The sequence below is a fragment of the Vicia villosa genome, linkage group LG1 (assembly GCF_029867415.1).
Source record: "Vicia villosa cultivar HV-30 ecotype Madison, WI linkage group LG1, Vvil1.0, whole genome shotgun sequence".
Lineage (NCBI taxonomy): Eukaryota > Viridiplantae > Streptophyta > Magnoliopsida > Fabales > Fabaceae > Vicia > Vicia villosa.
In genome coordinates this window covers 138,678,399-138,701,852 of record NC_081180.1, presented here as the reverse complement: position 1 = coordinate 138,701,852, position 23,454 = coordinate 138,678,399, and the positions used below count along the sequence as shown (strand labels likewise).

The window sequence follows — 23,454 nt, the reverse complement described above, 5'->3', positions numbered from 1 at the left end:
TTTAACATTGTCTTTTTAGACATTCTCAAAAATCAAATTATTTTTCTAAACACACACGACACTTTTTTTCAAACATTTCAAACAAACAAAGTGAGCTAAGCAATTAAGAGCCCATGGATAACCATGGATACAAAGGGTGCTCGTACCTTCCCTTTGTATAACCTACCCCCCGAACTCATATCTTTAAAAAAAGGTCTTTCCTGTTCTTTTTACCTTTCCTTAATTGGCTAAAATAAAAGTCGGTGGCGACTCTTGCTCACCGCAACATTGTTTGCGAAATTAAAAGCCAGTTCTCCCACTGTGTTACAATATGAGAGAAGCCAAACTGAATAAGGGCTTGAGTGAGTTTCTCATACCATGCTCTTGTGGTTTGCTCGAGTCCATAAATTTCTTTGTTCAGTATGCATACCAAAGTTTGATCTTGATGCAAAAGTCCAGGTGGTTGTGATGTGTAAACTTCCTCTTGGAGAGAGCCATTGAGAAAGGAACTATTTATGTCTATTCATTGAAGATCCCACTTGTATATAAGAGCCAATTTAATTATAACATGAATTGAAGTTGTCTTGACAACTGGAGAAAATGTTTCATTAAAGTCAAAGCCAAAATATTGGTGGTAGCCTTTGGCTAATAACCTACCTTTGTACATGTTGACAATTCCATCTAATTTTCCTTCACTTTGAAGACTCATTTGCACCCATTTAATTTTTGGTGAGGTGGTGGAGTGGTGAGTGTCCAAGTTTGGTTTTCTATAAGGGGGTCAAACTCAAATTGCATTGCTTGATGCTACTCGGGTTGAGATATAGATTGCTTGAAATTACTTGGTTCAACAGTAGAAATAAATGCATTTGGCTTTGCGTGACTTATTTTGGCTTTTGTGAGCATGAAACGATTATTTAGAAGGAGATTTTCCTGAGGTGCACTACAATGTATCGAGGGTGAGAGGGACATATCTCACCAACTGGTATTGTTTGTTACCTTTGGACTATGATCATTGGGTTTAGATATGCTAGGAGGCTAATTTTGGGAAGGACCAATGGGTTCAAAGCCAGGTACAACTAGTGGTTGGACTAAGGAGGAAGTAGAATCAAGACTAGATTCAACATATATTTAAAACAATTGAGTAGTACTAGTATAGACACTATGTGTCATATTATTGTCAAGACTTTATCTATAACTCTTATTGGTTGAACCTATCAGCCTGAGACTCAAAAAGTGAAAGACTATCTTGCACAACTTGGGGAGTATATTCAATGACCCTAGGTATGGTTATAGGAGTCATGAGGTGACTGTAACACCATTCTAACCCACATACATTTTCGCATATAATTTTAACAAAAAACAAACACACAACCACAAGGGTGTCACATATTCATAATAAGCTTTATATAACAAATAGCCCAGCTCCATAACACGGGTTGCCAAACACTTAAATATAAATAACGTCTTTAAATTCATTAGTCAAACTAATTCAAACTTCACAACGGAATAAACAATTATTACAACTTCGTAAATCAATAAACACCGAGAAGAGTAGTTCAACATCAATAGATTCATCGTACTTCATGTGTTATAACATCATGGAATAAAACACGAATTCATGAAAGAAATATGAAATCCTCAAAATAACAAAAGTACTAAGATTTGCAAACGATCCCAACCTAGATGTTACGTATCAAAGCATGACCCTCTTTATTCAAAATAACTCACTAATAGACTCCATAAAGCTATCCTTTAAGCTTCAACGAACTATTCCTGATTACCTACGCGTTACCCACGTGAAGGTAATATTCAAACTGAAAGGGTGAGTAAATCACAATTATTATAAAAAACATAAGTAATAGATATAATAGTCATAACATAGGGACAACAACAACACGATATCATGTATTACATCCAGAGTAAAATCAACAATCTCCATTTTTTCACATCAAACACTCCAATTCGTGAATCACATCAAATACATCACGTAATTTAAGTATAGTGAAATGCCACCAATAATGAGATGCAACATCAATAGATTCATGCATGTGGTACCAAAAACATCACTGATGACTTAGCATCATTATCTCCAAAGATCTCCACCAATAGGATCGATTCCCACTTGGAACCAGAGCACATCACAAGTTGCACTGAATCCAAACTATGGGATTGAGGCCATCACTGGACCAAATGTCCTAACATCACTGGATAAATTTCATGTAAACTTCACTAGACAAAAGTCCTACAAATGCTATGTGTAACACCCCAAATCTACCCCGCAATAAAGAGGAATACCAGAGTACAAAATTTCACGCAAATGGAACATAACGATTCGGAGCATCACATTTTAAACAACAAAATCACATACATATATCATGCTCAATCACTTAGATACATAACACACATGTAGGAGAACAATATCGAAATCATTAATCATTGTCAGCCAATCAAGTACTTGCATCGCAGCGGAAAATCATATGTCAACAACAATACAACTCATAATATCACGGCCAATCACGGCACGATACATCTAAAAAGTCTCAGCATAATATAAGGACAAGGTTTAACAAGGATAAACACAAGAAACCAAAACATAAACAAGTAATCCAACGTTCCCCGAGTGCTACGTATCAGAGCATCGACACACACCGACTCGAGCTATAGGTACACGACTACTCCGCGTCATTACCTGCACGTTACCAACGGAGGGTAACATTCAAACAGAAAGGGTGAGATATCATCCATTATAAAGAAGCGTATGATAATATTCAAAGCAGAGAAATAATCATACATCGGTCACCACTTCTCAACATATATCACTTACTATTATTCACATCATTCAACATCTTACCGACAACAATAATATCAATCTCAATTAAGGCATATATAGTCATTTATCACATATGCTCAACGAAACAACCATCAAATTGACACAAGATAACATTCATGTTATGCACACACAGATATTCAAATATGACTCATCATACGACTTTACTTATGCAACTCGAACAATGCAAATGCATGTGGTACCATTGGAGTAAAACTCCCGTCTCAAACAATTGCCATTGGGCCGTCTCAAACATTCGCCACAAGGGCCGTCTCAAACATTTGCCACTAGGGCCGTCTCAAACAATGCAATTAATGTGACTCAATGATGCACATTCACAATCACACTTAACGACATAATCGACTCGAACAACACAATCCACGTAAACGACATGATCAACTTAAACGGCATAATCAATTCCGGATATCCAATGTCAACAAAATCCAATCCAAGAAGATTCCAAGAGTATTCAAAGTTATACAAAGCATATTCTACGGCAAGACATCAATTAGGGATTCACGTAGGTTCAAACGGCACTTAAAAAGGAGTTACGGTTCAAAAGATACAGCATTTCAAAGTTTAGGAAAAGTTCTGCAAAACAGGGTTCGCGGCGCCAACAGGGTTCGCGGCACGAACTGAGTGAATCAAATATTTCCTAAGGTTCTGCCAAGCAGTTCGCGGCGCGAACTGAGCGAATCCAAAAATCCCCAACTTTCTGCCAAGCAGTTCGCGGCGCGCACAAGGGTTCGCGGCGCGAACTGGCGATTTTCAGAAAACCCCAAACACAGAAAACATCATACGAAACACATCCCAAAACCCCTAAACTCAACCCAATCAAATTGGAAAACATCAAACATCATGAACAACCACAGAATACATGGTATAAACACAAATACAACACATATTATGGGTCTTATAACGTCATAACATCATCAAACATCAATTTAAACACATTTCAAATCATCAAATCAAGCATTTGTTCATAGACCCTAACATCTCTACACATAACTTCCATGGATGCAACATACAATTAAATCCCACCCAAAACATCATCATACATCCCTTTAGCATGAAAGAATCCCACCCTTACCTTAGGTTTGGATTGAAGACAACTCTAGCTTCAACCTTGAGATTCCCCTCTTCTCTTCACTCTACTCTTCTCTTCTTTCACCAAAAACCCCAAAATGAACTTCAAATTTCTATTTCCTCTAAAACCCTTGTTTTAGTTAAACCCTTACTATCTTAAATTACTAATGGGCTCTAACTAACACCCCTCACTTACTGATACTACCTTAAGCCCAATAACTCTCCTAATTTATTAACTTATATTATTACTAATAATCCCCAAATAAAACAACATAAAATCAATTAAACATATAATTAACACATAATGCACAATTAATTCACATAAATAAATAATTAAAGAAAAGTGGTCGTTACACTATGAATGCATGATGGGTAACAACACACAATACGACCACGACTATTCAAAAACGCATCATCATTCATCATATTAATCATACCTTATCACATGCTTCATAATCACACATACATCACAACAGCAACAAAGACATCATAGAACACAAGTCAAGTAACAACACATCATGGTTAATTCAATTTCATAACACAAAGCATATATACTATTATTCATCACAAGACATCATCAACTCATCCTAAAACAATTACTAGAAAATTATATCCTACAGATCATTTTATTCCACCACTCTATAAATCATTTCATTATCTCTCTTATGCTTCGAACAGCGCATCAAATGGAGTCTGGAAATTCATGTTAAGGCCTTTATAAAAATTCCATTTCAGGCATCATTCGTCCAACGAACCTCCTCCTTTGCCCGACGACTGAAGGCATTAGCCAACCTCAAATTTTTCAAGCCTTTAATTCGCCCGACGAAACGTACCCTCGCCTACACCATTTGCTCGACGAGATCTTATTCAATCGACTCGTCCGATGACACGATCGATTCGCTCGGCGAATCTGGGTAATCAGGGATCCTGATGCGTTTTCCTACACTAAATCAGCACAATTTTTTTCGATTTCTTCACTTTACAAGTCCTAAACCATCTTTTAAACTCAGTATTTCATCATATAATCCCAACTCAATGTATTATACATTACGGGTATCATTCTATTGCAAATTATTACCTCTAATTCATCAATATCCTTCATATCATCAACAATCCATCATAACCTAAAAACCCCAAAATTAATCCTACCATTATCAAACACTTAGGCCAAATATAATAATTCAGATAGACTCCCCTTACCTTAGATTGAAGTTTGGTATCAAAATCCTCTTCGCGTTCTACAAAGCCTTCAAGTTCTCCCAAACCCTAGTTCTCCTCTCTTTCACGTTCTTCTAAACTTTTACGATTGAATGAAAAACCCCCCTTCCCTCTTTTCTCTTTTGTTTCACTGAACCCCCTTTGAATTGACTATCTTGCCCTTACCATCCTTAACCTCAATATTATTCTATTGATTTAATTAAAAATAATTCAAACTAATTATTCTAATTATTATAAAATACTCCTAAATCTCAATAATTCTCATAACACCTATGCACCACCAAAAATCATCGAAACATCATATCTCATCATCAAAATAACAAATATCATCATTAGAACGTCCAGACTTCATAAGGACTCATATATTCACATCAAATTAATTAAATAGCTAATTAAATAATTAATCTAGATTTTCGGGGTGTTATAGTGACCACTTAACCTTATAAAATTGATAGGATAAGGAATGTGTTTGGGACTAGATACAAACTTGTCCTCGTATATGCTACCAGTTTGAAATAAATTTGGAAAGGGAAAATTGTGTTCATTGAACATATATTAGGAAATGAATATCTTACCTGTTTGATTGAGTCATTTGAAACCTCTATGGTGGGATGAGACGCTTAGGTAGACACAGTCTTAGGTCCTAAATTAAAGTTTTTGTTTATTTTAAGGTCTTGTAAATGGGAAGCATGAGCAACCAAAAACCTTAATAGAATTGTAGATAAGTAACTTGCGATATAAGACACGCAATGTAGAGTGAAAGTTGACAAAACCAGTAGTTGGGATCCTATTAACTATGTGAACCGAGTGGGCGAAGCTATGATCCTATAACTTTGTATAGGTATGGATGAGTGAGCTATCATGTTAAAAACCCATTTCAATAATATTCTTGTGTTTTCTATCATTAGTATCATTTTGGTGGGAAGTATGAGGACAAGTTAGTCTATGTGAGATAGCTAGTATAGATAGATAATTTGTGAAAGGCCTAAACTCTCCCTTATAATCTGGTTGTATGGCTTTTATTCATTTATGAAATTTATTTTTGACAAACGCAAGAAACAATTTAAAAGCATGAAGGGCTTCTAATCTTTGTTTCAATAAATATATTCAATTATATTTGTTGTAGGCATTTACAAAAGCAATGTAGTAATATAAGCCATACCTAAATAGATGAGGCGATGGGCCCATATGTCATTATGGTTAACCTCAAAAGTAATTGTATATGCAGTAGAGGAAAAATGAGTATTGATTATATGAGATTTTCCCTAGCAACAAGAATTACAAAAGACGATATTTGTTTTATTATAGATATTCATATTACAATGTTTCGATGCATGTCTAATACCATGAAAATTAGCATGCCCAAGCCTATAAATCAAAAAAGAGCTAGTATTAGATTTAATATGACAAAATAAGAAACTGAATTAATATGTTTGTGTATATTAGTAGACAATCATTATTGAAGCAATTCACATGAGATATTAAAGGCTTGACTAGTAGTTGTGGAAAGGAGTATAATCCATTTGCATCAAGAAAACCTTCAAGAAGAGTGTGTTTAGAAACCTAAGATTTTACATAACATTTATCAACAAGAAATTCAAACAGAACTTAGTTATCTTTTGCGAATTGGACACTAACAACGGGTTTCTTGTTATACATGGCACATAGACAATGTCATTACGTGTCAATGAACTTCCACAATTAGACTTATAAGTGACAATGGAATATCCTGCATATTAAATTTCTAAGGATTGACAATTTGCAACACACACCCTATTGTGACCTACATAAGATTTCTTGGTGTGTAAAAGGTGATCATAGAGTGTAAGATGATGAGAGGCACATGAATCAGAAAGTCAAACTTGAGCTTCAAGCTCTACAAGTAAAAAAATACTCTTGTGTTGTATTCATCACATCTATGTCCTAAGATTCAAAGGCAGATGCATCGTGATTGTCACTTTTTGCATTATTATTTTCTAATGAAGTTGATTGAGTACGAGGGGAACAAACAAATCATCATAACTATGCTAACAATAATTAATTGAGTGACCATATTTTCCATATAGTTGACACATAGGTCCCATACATTTGCACTATAAAAGGATTTTATTTCTCTAGTAGACCATCAATAATGGAGTCAATTTGATCTTGTTCTAAGATGTCATCACCAACTGCAAATGATGAGTTGGCATTGGATTTGATTTGCATCACATACTCAACAATGAACTTGTTCCCTTTCTTCATCAATTTCAATTCAACTCACATATGTCTAGCTCTCGCCCATTTGTTCATTGAAATAATGATGAATATTGTCCCACACTTCAAATGTATGCTTACATAATATGAATTTATGCAATGCCGATTTAGAGATTGTCGAGAAAATCCATATCAACACTGTTTGATCCTGCACAATCCAAGATTTATACTCTTCAAACTCATTGCCTTCGAGTCAATCTTGATTTGTCTTGAACTTCATTGGGATTTGAGGATTCACAACAAGATTATGCACTCTGTGAATGAGAATCACCCCCTTAATATATTGATTCCATATAAGGTAATTGTTATCTTGTAATTTTGATGCAAAAATTTGGACCAAAGTTATGGCTCAAGCTAAACATAAAGATACCATAAGATATCTATTGTGAAGATTGATCAAAGCTTGTGCAGGTTCTTCCATGATTGAGGATTAGGAGAGGTAGTAGGAAAAATAAGAAGTTCTTGAACTACATGAAGAATGTGATAACAAAAATTTAGTTATGAGTAATGGAGTTTTTTAGAGTAGTAGAAGTAGATCTAACCAGGTGAATGATACCATAATGAAGTCAATGGAAGCTCAACTTCCTTGCATTTTCCATTGATTAATCAATTTTTTACAAAATAACTAATGATGTATTTATAGTAGTTTACATTAGCTCGTACTGTTATGCTTAATGCATACACACCATATACACCATAGCTAGCATAAGTTTCATACACACTATAGTACCCCCCCCCCCATCTTTTGCGGTAAGGTAAGGGCAAAGCGATTAAATTTGTGAGACGTTGATCTCTTTCTAGAGAAGAGCACCAATTTGGATTGGAAGCATTACATCGATATCGTATGTCATCGTAAATAGAGTCTCTTTAATGGTTGAATAGGGAATGGTGTGATATGACCATAATACCTCGTGGAGTCACTAGTGCAGATAGAGGATATAACACCAGCATTTTGCCTTTTAACACCTATTTTTGTAACAGTGTTGCATCTACCGGTATTGTAAATATAAGTTTTAACACATGTTTAAAAAAAAGGTGTAACAACTTCAATTTTACACCTATTTAAAACCGGTATGACATGTGCATGGACTGGTATAACATGTCAATGTTTAGTTCTCGTTGATAGTATGACAGGTGTAAATAGTTTCCATTTAACACCTAACTTTAGTACAAAATCGGTGTTAAAAATCACTTTTTAATTAAAAAAAATTGTCTTACCATTCCAAATTAGGAAAACCATACTTTGACCATTAGCACCAAACGTGCCAATATATTTACACTTCAGACAATAAATTTATTATACATATCAAATAGTATGAATACTAAATCAAACAATACATATAGGTTAACATAGGAACATTTGATTCTCAACTGAAAAATATTAGATAGGTAGAATTCACAATTTTTGGATAATCCTAGTATAAACATATATCAAAATAGAAAAACTCTTTAGCAAACACAGGATACAGCTAAACACAATACAACCACTTATACTTAGATGGACCACGGAAAATAGGCCAATGTATCTTTCAACATTGCTTTAAATGATGATCCTTTTCTACAACATAAACATGGAAAAATCAGGTGTCGAGATAGATGAGATGAAAAGAGATCAATAGAAATTAGACCCAAATAATAAGGTAGTTGAGTAACAAAAAAATTAAAAATGAATCAAAGTGAGAAACACATTATATGGATCATAGTTTATGAGTGATCTCCAACCTTGTCAAATAGGTGAGACATGCCCAAATAATTAGAGCTCTTAAAAACTTGATCAATGTCCTTCAATATTATCTAACCATATTCTATTGGCTGCAAATATTTTCAATCAAAATTACAATTAAATAAAATTACTAAATAATATAAGATGTAAATTTAGAAGCATAAAATTACCTTACCAACAATATGTAGATCCTTTTTATTGAATGATGAATCTTTTGTTGGACACTTTCCACGAAGCACTTCAAGTGTCAAACTCAAAAAATACCAATACCAAGCTTCTCAATTGCTCTGCCACAATGCATATACTCTGCCATGGAGTATGTATGCTTGCTCAAACACCACATAGTCTAAATGTGAAGGAAATAGTTACTTAAGTTAAACACTAGCCTTACTTAAATTATTTATGTGGCCTAAGACAAAATACAAGGAAGCAAAACATGATACAAAATTAAGATAAAATGATAGGTGCATGTCTAGTATATACCCACCATAACACACCATAAAGTAAGTAATAACATATACAAATATACAAACAAGCTCATCTAGGGAGCTTTGAAGGGAGGCATGTTAAAGAGTTTTGTTCCATGCACATATGATATCTCAAAGGCTTTAAAATGTTTAGATGATTGATGTACCTTTGTGAGATACTTGATAAGTTGGGCTTCATTCTTCTGATATTCCTTGGAAGTATTACTCTGTGAATTTATCGTCTCCACAGGGACTAGTGCATTGAAGTGTCGTTCAACAGTTTCCAAAGTTATGAGTTTGTATTGAACTGTTTAAAGCATAAAAATGGGAAAGTAAATATCAACATAAAAAGAATTCATTCTTCAAAGAGAAAAGACTTACAAGCATGCATATAATATACTTATCACAAACTTAAACTTATCGACCAGTTACACTCAACCTACAATACTCTTCAATGTCATCCGGCATCGCTCACACCCTAAGTCATTTCTAACCAAAAGTAGAAAGAGCTACTATATCATCTTGGCGACGATCTCTCAGCACACCTCAACAACACAGCAGACATCCATATCAATCGAATCAACGATCTCTCAACCAACACAACTAACAGGAAAGCATTAAGCTTCGACACCCATAAAGATTGTTAGCTCTAAATCTATCTCTAAAATCCAAAAACTAACAGATAATTATCCTAGATAAGGATTCAAGAAGTTTATCTCTACAATAACCCAAATCCCTAGTACAGAGCACAAATCTAAGACAACAATCAACAAAGAAACAAAGATTTGTAAAGCAAGCTTTATATAACGACATGGGCGACAAATATACATGAGTTCAAAGTAAATATATATACAAAACCCAACAAAAGAGAAATACATAGAGAGAAAAGAAATAAACCAAACTTCTCCCGGTTTGTCAGCGCCGATTGAAGAGAAATCCACCCTGAATCCACAAGATGCAAGACCCTAATGTTGTTATCTAAGCTAATCCTAAAGAAAAATGAGGTTGATGGAGTTGAGAGAACAAAAACCCTCTCCTAAAACCATAACCCAAACAAATGAAATGAAATTGAAATATAAATAAAACTTTATCCCGACGCGTTCGCCCAGTGAGCCAATTGCTCCACCCGGTGAACGACTTTATTCTGGCCACACAGCCTGCGCCACGTCAACAAGTGGGCAAAAATATCTTCTTTCGCCCGACGACTCCTTATTCTTCCGCCCGGAGAACAAGAGGCGGACCAAGGCAGAAGCAAAACCAATTATTTTTCACGCTCGCCGGGCGACTCACACCAGAAGCAGCTGGCTCGCCCGGTGAACCACACCAGCCTACAACATCTTATTTCTTCAATTGCTTCTCCTTTATTGATCCAAAATTGCATCCTTGAAGCTTTATTACTCAATGCTCCATACATTCTCAAATACCTACAAAATGAATGAAAAACTAATAGTCAATACATAAATGAATCAAAAACTCGATTAAACACAAAGTATAAATATTTATGTAATATACACTAAAACTCGTCTAAATTAAGGAAAAAGAGAAGATAAGTGCCGCAAAACTATACACAAAATAACTAAAATTTGGCACTTATCAAACTCTCCCCAACTTAAACTTGTTTGTCCCTAAACAAGAATCAACTAACTCAAGGAAACAAATGCAAATATCCAAAAATCACGAATCGACAAGTTTTGAAAAACGGACAAATATATGGCTCAAATGAAAAACGGTACACACAAAGAAACATACTTACCAATAACTACGACGATAACATAAACATGCACAAATACTAAATTCAAAGAATATGCAAACATTCTAAAACAACACTAGTTCAGACATGAATCACACCTAGCACACAATCATCGATAGATGAAAAACACACAAAAGTAGGGTAATTTTCACTCATCCAACAATCTTTCAAACAAAAGACTAAATTATGTCGTCATCCAAAAATCGTATTGAGAATACAAAAGCAAGAATCACAAGGGCTTTTCAAGGTTGTAGCGTGGTCGGGTGAATAAACAAGGGATAATTCCTAAGGCTAATCGAAACAAACACTTGCCCAAACCTAAGGGAGTGATCAATTCACCAAAGATTCAAACACCAATTTCAATCAAACTTTCTCATCAACCCAAATTTCACACCAAAGCACCATACTTATTTGCATAATTATTTGAACTCTTTTTTGTTTTTATTTTTCAAAGCTTTTTCCTTTTTTTTTTCCTTTCTTTTCTTTTTCTTTCTATTTTTTCTTTTCTCTTTCAACCTCATAGCAATCAACCACAAGGGCACAATCATTTTTCTTTCCAACTTGAATTCAACCATCATCATTACATGAATACTCCCTACTTTCTAAGGCAAAGTAAAAAATTCAAACCAAAAATATGGTTGATGGTTCAAGAAAACAAAGAAATCAATATCCATACAAAAAGTGATATCAATACTCATAGACAAGCATCAATCTCAAACAATATGGATAATGACAAAAGGCACAAAGGGGATACTAATGGTCACACACTCACAAAGTAAATTGACTATTTGGCTAGGTAGTTGTGCTCAAAATGAAACAAAAATGCCTTGATCCTTTTCATACTTTCAAATAGTCAACACAAACAAAAGATTAAGCACAATAAAATCCAATTAGAACAAGAATTGTGGTCTCCAGCATATGTGAACAATGGAAAGCTACCTCACAAAAAGGGTGGAAACTAAAGTCATTCACAAATGAACAAGTATACAAAAGAATGAATGGCATAAAAATTTTAAAAATCCGAAGTATCATGAATATGCTAAAGTCAAGAAAGTGATAAACACATACCTTGAACGTGTACAAAACTTTAACAAAATCATTACCATACACTCGTAAGTTGAAACGATCAAACTTGGAAAATCACCTCAAATTCCTCAAGCTACTCAAAACAAGCTCAAAGGAAAACACACAAACTATTAATATTAACAAACTAAAAGACCAAATGAAATTTTCTAAACAAATTTAAAAGGGAAGATTTGAAATTTAAGAACTGGTCCGATCTAAATTTGTTTAAACAACTGCATTACACTACCTAAACTAAACAAAAACTAAAAAGAATAAACATGCTTGTTTTACGTCGTAAGCTCGCCGCCTGTTATTTAAGAACGTTCCTCTAAGTTACTTCCGCCCAGCTATTCCTAACCACACACAAGCAAACGTGAAAGGAAACAAACAATGATATAACAAATTCACAAGTATAAGTATAAATATAAACAAGTAAGAATATACAATATGTGCAATATATACAAAACTCAAAACCAAAGAAACTATTGCAATGCAAGTTCAATAAAACACCAATCCCCGACAACGGCTCCATTTTGTTGAAGCGGTAAAGCCACAAAAGTTTTGGAAGTATTACTCCGTGAATTTATCGTCTCCACAGGGACTAGTGCATTGAAGTGTTGCTCACCAGTTTCCAAAGTTATGAGTTTGTATTGAATTGTTTAAAGCATAAAAATGGAAAAGTAAATATCAACATAAAAAGAATTCATTCTTCAAAGAGAAAAGAGTTATCAAGCTTGCATATAATCTAATTATAGTAAACTTAAACTTATCGACCAGTTACACTCAACCTACAATACTCGTCAATGTCATCCGGCATCGCTCACACCCTAAGTCTTTTCTAACCCAAAGTAGAAAGAACTACTATATCATTTCAGCGATGATCTCTCAGCACACCTCAATAACACGGAAAACATCCATATCAATCGTATCGACGATCTCTTAACCGACACAACTAACACGAAAGCATCAAGCTTCAACACCCATAAAGATTGTTTGATCTAAATTTATCTCTAAAATCTAGAAACTAACAGATAATCATCCTAGATAAGGATTTAAGAAGTCTATCTCTACAATAACCCAAATCCCTAGCATAGAGCAAAAATCTAAGACAACAATCAGCAAAGATTTGTAAAGCAAGCTTAATATAACGCCATGGGCGACAAATATACATGAGTTCAAAGTAAATATATATACAAAACCCAACAAAAGAGAAATACATAGAGAGAAAAGAGATAAACCAAACTTCTCTCGGTTTGTCAGCGCCGATTGAAGAGAAATCCACCCTGAATCCACAAGATGCAAGACTCTAATGTTGTTATCTAAGCTAATCCTAAAGAAAAATTAGGCTGAGGGAGTTGAGAGAACAAAAACCCTCTCCCAAAACCAGAACCCTAACAAATAAAATGAAATTGAAATATAAACAAATTTCTGTCCCGACGCGTTCGCCCGGCGAACGGCTTTATCTTGGCCACACAGCCTGCGCCACATCAACAAGTGGGCAAAAATATCTTCTTTCGCCCAGCAAAGGGAAGCTTCGCTTGGCGACTCCTTATTCTTTTGCTCGGTGAACACGAGGCGGACCAAGGCAGAAGCAAAACCAATTATTTTCCATGCTCGCTCGGCGAAGGAATTGCTTCGCCGCGCGACTCACACCACAAGCAGCTGGCTCGCCCGACGAACCACACCAGCCTGCAACTTCTTATTTCTTCAATTATTTCTCCTTTATTAATCCAAAATTGCAACCTTGAAGCTGTATTACTCAATGCTCCATACATGCTCAAATACATACAAAATAAATGAAAAACTATTAGTCGATACATAAATGAATCAAAAACTCGATTAAACACAAAATATACGTATTTATGTAATATACACTAAAACTCGTCTAAATTGAGGAAAAAGAGAAGATAAGTGCCGCAAAACTATACACAAAAATAACTAAAATTTGGCACTTATCATTGGGTAGCGTATATTTCATGCTCAAATGCAAGGTTGACAAAGTGCCCTTAAAAGGTTAAGGTTGCTTCGTCCCATAATGATGTTATATGGCGAATGAGTGTCTACTATGAGATACTTGACCTTAATTATCTTTAGGATCTCCTTTATCTACATGTGCTCGCTAGAGAGCCGTACAAGGGAGCCTAGAAACGCTTGAATTTCATTTGGATCTAGTCACAGCTTCTCGAATGTGTCTCATAACATCACATCTATTGAGCTTCTAGGATTAACCAACACCTGTTTTATATCAAGATTGTCACATTTCGCCGTTATGACCATGTGATCACTGTTATGAGGGTGAATGTAGGTGGCGTCTTTACTATAAAAGACAATTTTGGATTATGGTTGCTCTTCAAAGTTTGGTTTAGGGTCGACGGGTATCGAGCATTCTTTTGGAAAGAAGAACTAGATTCACCAGCTACAGTAAATCCTCATGCTATGGTGTGAACGAGTAAGCCTGTGTTGGTATATGTGGTGCATCGCTTTTCCATGTTGAATAGGGTGATTGAGGAAGTTAATGAATAGAAGGTGAGCGCGGTTCAGGTCGGTTTTACCAGGGGCCCACGGTGGGCGCCAATTGTACTTGCTAAAAAAGTACAATGTGGGACAACCCCTATTTGTATAAGGTTGTCTAAGATTTAGAGTTTATGGTGTGCTAAGAGCTCGCTCATGTAAGGGTTGTGGGGAGCTCATGTATATGTTTCTGAGAGAATATTGTCATTATTTTCTCCTTTTGTGTGTGTGTGTGTGTATGTATATATATATATATATATATATATATATATATATATATATATATATATATATATATATATATATAAGATCATTTGGGTTTGAGCTTTAAAGTCGAGAACATTTTCCCTAGTGCCAAAAGGTGGAACAGAGGGGATGGATCCTCATTCCATCATAGAGGAGGCACTTATTTCCTCTTGATTGTTTCATTGGATTGTTATCCCTTAACTACCACATAGCCACATGCACTAGATGGTCCAAATCGTAGATTTCGATCTAAGCCTTATCGAGCAGTACACCTCGGGCGCCCCAACCTATTTGGGTGGCCTATGAAACTATTTCGAGAGGCTATTGCCCCCGGCCCGTGAACCCACTCGACGCACCTATACCTTATTCTTTGTTGCTTTCCTATGGGATATTCTACTGGGGCCATACAAATTATCTCAATTTAAGCGTTAAACCTTTGACAAATTTTCTTAAGGGTTTAATTCCTAACAAATGATTTGCGAAAACCTATTTTTCAAAATCTTTTAATTTCTTACAAATCTTTGAAAATTTTATTATTACTATGACTTTTTTTGATGATTTCTAAGGAGTTTAGTGACTTTTTTTATGATTTCTAAGGAGTTTAGCTTCCGATAAATTATCATTTCTCTTAAAAATGTAAGTATCATATATAAATTTAAAAATTTATAAAATAAGATATTATGCTAACATAATATATGATCCCATGTAACTAAACTAGTCTCACCTCATGTACCTAATGGAAAAATTAAATAAGTAAGGAGTTGTATTGTTATTGTTATTTTTACGTGGGAATGTGGGCTATCCGTGGACATGATTTTATAAGAAATAAATACTAACAAAACTAGTCTCACCTTCTCATGCACCTAATGGAGAGAAAAAAATTGTATTGTTAATGTTATTTTTACGTGGGAATGTGAGTTATTAGTGGATATATATGATTTGATAAAAAGTAAAATAACAACATAGGAACGCGTCTCAAGTCATGTGCATTCTGTTTGCATGTTATTAAATAACCATAATCATAATAATAACATATATAGCAAACTATTTGACAGCCAAGACAAAAGAATAGAAGTGTGAAAACACTACAAATGTTCCATATCCTTAATTACATTTACTACACAATCACTTACATTGACACGGCAAAAAAAAAAAAAACTAAAATAAATTAAACAACTACTATATAACAACATAAAGTTAACCAAATCAAATTAATGAAACTAAAAAATATACCTTAATTAACCTATGTTTAGAGCCGGCTAATTAGAAAAATCCCATAAATAAAATGCCAAATAGACTTAACCAATTATTTATTTTTCTTCAATATAAAAACCCTTTCAACTTCACCTTTTTTTTTTATACATTTTCATCTCATAAAGTTGTATTCTAGTAAAAAATATTTTTTTTTCTGAAATGAATTCAAGTGAAGAAGGTGATGATGATCATGATCAAGGAAAAAAACGTTCTTATGAATGCACATTTTGCAAAAGAGGTTTCACAAATGCTCAAGCTTTAGGTGGCCACATGAATATTCATAGGAAAGACAGAGCAAAAAGTAACAAAAAACCACAAATTGGTAACAAATTCTTCACCAATGATGAAACTACTTCTATGGTTTTTCCTTTTGTTTCAGCAAATTCTTCTTCTTCTCCTATGAGGCAAATGCAACAATATTTACCAACAATAACACCGAATTATCAACCATCAAATGTGCATGGTTTTGGATGCGATCGATATCCAAAATCTTCTTCGTCTAATTGGCCTAATTTATGTTTTAATCATGAGCTTCAGGGTCCTAATTTGAGTCTTCAAATTGGTCCAACTCATCAGCAAATAATTAGGAGAGGAAATCAAGAAGAAAATGAAGTTGATTTGGAGCTCAGGCTTGGACATGATCCATGATGATTCATAGTTTCATATACTTTATATTATTTCATCTTTTAAGGTATACTAATGTATTCATATTTCCTTAATTATTTTGTGTGATTAGATGGTTTTTAATTATTTAACTTAGAAAAAGCAAAATATGGATACATATAATCCACATTGATTCATAGATAAGTGATAAAATCAAATCTTGCTTTTCTGACATAAGAAATTATAAGTGTTATGTAAATATAATCCATATTACTGGTTAATTATTGTGATTATTATTATTATTAATTATTTAAATTCATTTATTATATGCATATATGAGAACCATTTTCTTTTTCTTTTGCAAAGGGGATATGAAGGGTTAATTGGTTAGTAAAACTTGTGAATTGAAAAAGTGATCATTAGCATGCACATGGGTTTCATTGTCTTGTTACCAATTGGAAACATGACATTTCCACATGAGAGACAGAACTTTAATTACTGTAGGTTCTAAAAAACGTGATAATTGTTTGTTTTAAGGTTACAATCTTAAATGTTATGTGCAACTTTTTATAGCAACGTATAAGGATAGAGTAAGGTTAATCTTGGGAGGTTATTTTGTTTGAAAACTAGTTTGAGATGAGTTGGTTGAGTGGAAGAGGCTTAGAATTTTCAGCCAAAGGTTTTATTTAATTCGGTTTGATTGAGGACTCTAGTGAATAGAGCGCAAACATTTTTTTTTAGAGACTTTCATTGAATAAATCTTTATTTTAGGCTTTGAAACTGTTGTGCATTGTCAAATCGGTTTAGAGAATATGCAGAAAATTATTCAAGATTTTTCAATTTTAGATAATTATTTTTCGTTGGAAACGTTAATTTGCAGTTAAATAGGTTGATGTGCTTGTTAGTTGTAATTCAAATTAGTTTAGTTACAAGTTAATCGATGACTTTGAGGTTAGTCAAGTTTAACTAATTTTGCTTACTGGATAACTTGCATCACAAGTAAACTATTTTGAGTGTTGCTAAAATTTGGACAAATGCATAACCAATACTTATAATTATGCATAAAAAGGCTGCACAAAATAAGAACAATGATAACTAACTTAAATAGATATTTTTCATCTGAAGTGGCTTCAAAAGTTGTATACATTTCATACAACAATTTTGAAACTTTTGGATCATAAGCACTTTTCCTATAGAGAACTCCAAATCACTTATTCTATAAGGTTCATTTGGTTAGCCATTCTCTTTTCCTTCAGTTCCTCTGCAAGCACTTGAATGGAATCTGAAACTTCAACCCTATACACATAAAACCTTATAACAATTGCGAAAAAGACTAAGTTCAACAAGTTCAACAAAGCGAGAAACGCGTAGTAGTAATCAAGATGAGACTCATTCAGGTTGTTCAAAATCCACCCTCTATGACCATGTTGCTTAGTTATGTGCGAAACTGTTGTCAGAAGGAACGAACTCATGAAATTTCCAACGCCGATTGTAGTTGACGAATACGATGTTCCAACACTCTTCATGCTTTCCGGTGCTTGATCGTAGAAAAACTCGATTTTCGCAACTTCTAAAAACGCATCCGCCGTTCCCATTAGTATAAACTGAGGAAGCAAAATGAAAATGCTTAGAGGAACTTGTCCTCCACTTTCAACTAAGCCATGTTCTTTTGCAACACTAAGTCTATATCTTTCTGTCAAAGAAGCAACAACCATAATAACCGTGTGGATAACGAGACCGATTCCCATTCTTTGAAGAAGCGTAATCCCTCTCGGATTCTTTGTGATTTTCTGCATGATTCTAACGAAGAAACGGTCGTAGAGCACTACGCAGATAAGCAAAGACAATGTGACAAATGCACCTAAACTTGCTGGTGGAATTTTGAAGCTTCCAATGTGTCTATCAAGTGTGGTTCCTTGTTTTACAAAAAGAGTGTTTATTTGTGCCACCATTGTACTTGGAACAAATGTAGCTACCAAGATTGGAATCATCCTTAGCATTTGTTTTGTCTCTTCTACATGTGTAACTGTGCATAACATCCATGGACTTGTAGAGCCTGTTTTCACACATGCCTTGTCTAGGAACCTATATAATAAATTAACACATGTGTTATAATTTGAAATAACAAATTAACTGAATGAAACTATAACTGGCAATGTTGCGTCAGACACCAGACACGTCTTTAATATGAAGTGTCAATGTCGCGTCAGACACCAGACACGTCTTCAATATGAATTGTCGGTGTTAAAGATATTTGAGTATAAGTATATACCTCAATGTTGGAGTGGAATCAATTCTGTAAGTGTTACTCCCTTTCTTTGCATACTCTACCATATCAAGTTCATAGAGTTCTTTAGTATCATTCGGAATCGGAACTTTCCGTTTTCTTAGAGCAGCAACAATGACCCTAGTCATTCTAGTGAAAGTACTTCCTGCAGGCAATTTATGTCGATAAAATGGCGATCCTGCCAAGAATATCATAATCGATATCGCAAGTCCTAAAGTCGGTAAAGCATATCCAAGAGTCCACCCAACATTATCTTGGACATAAACCAAAACAGTGTTTGCAAAAAGTGTCCCAAAGAAGATACTAAACATCCACCAATTGAAAAACGAGAGCTTGTGTGATTTTTCCTTAGGATGAAAATCATCAAACTGGTCAGCACCAATGGTGGAGATGTTTGGTTTTGTTCCACCTGTTCCTATTGCTAGAGTGTAGAGTGCACCATAGAACACAGCTAGTTGTAATGTTGAAGCTTTCTTGCATTTTGTTACATCTATTTCAGTGCATTGAGGTGGCTTTAAGCTTGGAAGTGACACTGCTAGTGTTAGCAGAGACATACCCTGCATGTTGAAACACAAATCAAACAATTAAATTATGAATTCTTGAATAGTATAAGACTAATGTATAACTATAATCAGGATCATCTTTAAGCTGTGCAAGACGGATTATAACACAGAGCCTCAAATTTTCCACAGTTAAATTGTGGTTAAATAAAGTTTTATAATAGATTCGTCAGTTAAATCATGACTTAATGAGACTCGTAATTATTTTGTCGTGACTAATCAATACAGAACCTCTGTAAACCTAAGACGGCTCAGACTATAACCATCAATTTATTGTCGAAAAAGTTGACTATTATAGATTCTTGTATGCAACATGTGACATGTCTTTATAGTGTTGCAACCCAACCCACTAACCCCAAAACCGCACGTCATTATCTTGAACCTTGAGGGTTTAATTTAATGGTGTTTATAACTTGAAATTTGGCAATAGTCATCATGTGGAAAAACTATGTGAAATCGCGGTCCAGTCCACTATAGAATCTTCTTGATTAATATGAAAAGAATATCGCATGCTTTGAATCAAACTCACTGTGAGTAGGACACTTTCCTACTATCCTAATGTCTTTTTCTCTAGATAACACTGTCATGGGGTCCAAATCTTAATAATTTGAAAAATATTCTTATCAACATGTTCTCTATGAATTTTTTATTTTTTTTAATGACTGAATTTTCATATAAAAATTATACAGAGAAACACAACACAAACGATCAACGTTAATTTTTTTATAGCAAAACCAATTATCTTAAAAATTATATTTATTAATTTACTATGTACGAGTCTTTAGTTTCTATAAAAGATTCACTAATGTTAAAAAATCAAAAATATCAAAAAATAATAGTAGAAAAATATGATAATTGTCGGAATATGTTTTCTCGCCCTTTTCGCTACTTAGAATTGTGTGTTCCATAGTAAAATGTCACCAGTCTTACGTCTTACTAGTGGAAAAACCTTAAAATCCACACATAATGTTTCTCTCCATCTCTATGGATTAAACTATTTTTGTATTTAGCACATATGACAAATTTTGTGGGACCAATATCATCTTAAAAGTCAAGGATAAGTTTTAATTTGGAGGAATAATTTGTGATTCTAAATTCTTTTGTATGAACAATCAAATGCGTGAATTAATGTATTTTACTTATTTGGTCCTATCATTATTGGTATACTGCATAGGAAAAGATATATTATTGGTTCAGCGATATCTACTGTTGACTTCTAGCACAATTGGGTCAAAAAGGTTAGAAATCTTCCGTCCAAAATGTTGACAGTATATAGAATCATCTTACTCAACTAGCTAGTTGCCATTTCATTTTCATTTTGTTTTGATTCTTAAACACTTTTAAATAAAATTTTTAGTATTAGTAATATTTAACAAACACTTAAATAAATAAATCTCAATCATTATATTTCAACCATTTTCATTACTTTAATATTAAAAAAATGTGGGATCCATATAGAGATTGTCTAATGCACGTACTAATATATGATAGCGCTAAATGTTCAAAATATTAAGTATATATCATTTTAATTAATCTAATGCATAATAATAAATTAAACTAAAATATTTTTATTTTTTTTGGAGAATAAATTATTTTATTTTAATATATACTGTATGACATAAAGTTTGTAGTTATGTTTAATATAACTTATAAAAATAGTTAATAATTTATAAATTAAATTAATAAATTAATATCTTATTAAAACAACTCGGGTAATAACTATGCAGAAACATCTTAATGCAGGAATCTAGGTTCCAATATACATATCCCACTTATTTAAGAGTTAGATGGAATGAATGTGACTTTAATCTAGGTTTCAATATTTAAAAAGTTGTGTCAACCTTTTTCTTAAATGAAATTTTAATTTCAAACCTCTCAACTTACATATCTATGCAACCATTTAATCTACAATTATATCAACAACAACTATGGATAAGCTGAATCTTGACCCATATCTATCATCATGTGGCAGTTGGGACAAAGCTATAGGGTCCCATGGGGTCTATTATTTAAAAACTCCCACACCATGCAATTAGAGAAGAGACAAACTAACATGGTAGGCTGAGAATAAAATTAAAATTAAATAATGAACCTTAAAGCCATTAACTATTTGGTTTGCTTACCAATAGATAAATGGTGGAAGCAATGAGAAAAGTCCAAAAACGACCAAGATGAGCATCAGCAACATAAGCACCTAATATTGGTGTTATCCAAATAGTCCCAACCCAGTTGGTCACATTGTTTGAAGCAGTCACAGTTCCTTGATTCAGCTTCTTTGTTAGATACAGAATCAAATTCGACGATATTCCATAATATGCCATTCTTTCGAATATTTCATACACTGCACCAACAATTAATTATCAATAACAATGTGTCCCGAGAATCCAGCTCAATTGCAGTTGTGCAGAGACATCAGATGCAAAGACGCATAATCGGAAAAAAAAACAATGTGGAAAAAAAAACAATGTGAAGAAACCTTAAACATATAAGAGACAAAGATTTTATTACCAACAACAAAGGAACAAGCTTTCCAACCACCAGTTTTGGATCTAAGAACTGGTTTTCCTTTAAGGTTCACAGTTCCATCTTCTGTGTACTCCTCCTCCTTCACTGCTTTGCCCTCTTCCATTTTTTCCAACACCACAAATTTCTCAATTGCACAGAAAAAGAAGAGAAATGTTACTATAAGGATACTCTCTCTATGATGAAACTAGATTCTATTTATAGACTCTATCTATAGTTTAAATGGGCCCATGATTGTTGCTGTTTCAACGCTACCCTTTCATTTTTCTTCTTGTCATGTTTTTTAATTTGTATACTTAGTGACATTAGTCAATAAAATTGAAAAGTCTATTTACTTTATTTTATTCATTTTATATCATGTGTTATAAAATTAACCAAAACAATATAGAGATGAAGGAGAGAAAGAGTAGAGAAAATGTAATATTGTATTATCATCTTTCAAGTAGTTCTCTTTACATTGCAAAGTGGTATCTATTTATAGGACATTAGGAAGATGAAAAATCATAACCTTACTATACCACTTAATAAGGAATATGAAGATGAAAGATAAGAATATATATGGACATCCACAATATTTATTCATAACACTCCCCCTTGGATGTCCATTGAGGATATGCCTCGTTAAAACCTTACTAGAGAAAACCCAGTGGGAAAAATTCTAGTGAAGGAAAAAGAGTACAATATCCCTTGAATGTGAATTGCCTCGTTAAAAACCTTACCAGGAAAATCCAATGGGACAAAACCATGGTGAAGAAAAAAAGAGTGCAAAACATATGTATTTCTCCCCCTCACGCAGACATTTACATGTGAGACGATATTCTTTGTAGTCGTTGCTTAAAATGTCTTCTTCGAAGTGACTTCATGTAGTGGTAATAGTTATGCAGGATTTTATGAAGTTGTTTCCATGATTTGTTTCATAGATCTCCATGAAATGGTTGTACCATCACATGTAAATAAATAACCTCTTTCTGATCTACCATTGTGAGAATCTGACAAGTAACCTGCATCTCTAAGATAACGAAGTATATGTTTGACCGCTTTCCAATTTCTTCGTATAGGTGAATAATTCTATCTTACTTATAGATTGACCGCAAATGAT

At 33.8% G+C, this 23,454-nt stretch overlaps 2 protein-coding genes across 2 annotated transcripts; one reads left to right on the top strand and one right to left on the bottom strand.

Annotated features, from left to right (window-relative positions):
- Positions 1-16,527: 16,527 nt before the first annotated feature.
- On the top strand, positions 16,528-17,064 carry LOC131644328 (transcriptional regulator SUPERMAN-like). Its single transcript, XM_058914798.1, has one exon. It carries the CDS (start codon positions 16,542-16,544, stop codon positions 17,028-17,030), a length of 489 nt encoding a protein of 162 aa, XP_058770781.1. The 5' UTR covers positions 16,528-16,541; the 3' UTR covers positions 17,031-17,064.
- Positions 17,065-18,081: 1,017 nt separating this feature from the next.
- On the bottom strand, positions 18,082-22,626 carry LOC131644326 (protein NRT1/ PTR FAMILY 5.2-like). The gene is made up of 4 exons (XM_058914797.1): positions 22,341-22,626; positions 21,956-22,173; positions 19,258-19,829; positions 18,082-19,070 (listed from the first exon to the last, which is right to left on the bottom strand). The coding sequence occupies exons 1-4, from the start codon at positions 22,459-22,461 to the stop codon at positions 18,197-18,199; spliced, it is 1,785 nt and encodes a 594-aa protein (XP_058770780.1). The 5' UTR covers positions 22,462-22,626; the 3' UTR covers positions 18,082-18,196.
- Positions 22,627-23,454: the final 828 nt, after the last annotated feature.

What these genes read in the sequence shown, in the direction of transcription:
- LOC131644328 (XM_058914798.1), top strand. Translation starts at nt 16,542, where the DNA reads ATGAATTCAAGTGAAGAAGGTGATGATGATCATGATCAAGGAAAAAAA.
- LOC131644326 (XM_058914797.1), bottom strand. Translation starts at nt 22,461, where the DNA reads ATGGAAGAGGGCAAAGCAGTGAAGGAGGAGGAGTACACAGAAGATGGA. An exon ending in AGCTTGTTCCTTTGTTGTTG is followed by an intron (nt 22,174 to 22,340) that starts GTAATAAAATCT and finishes TTGTTGGTGCAG; the next exon opens with TGTATGAAATATTCGAAAGA. An exon ending in CTTCCACCATTTATCTATTG is followed by an intron (nt 19,830 to 21,955) that starts GTAAGCAAACCA and finishes TTCAACATGCAG; the next exon opens with GGTATGTCTCTGCTAACACT.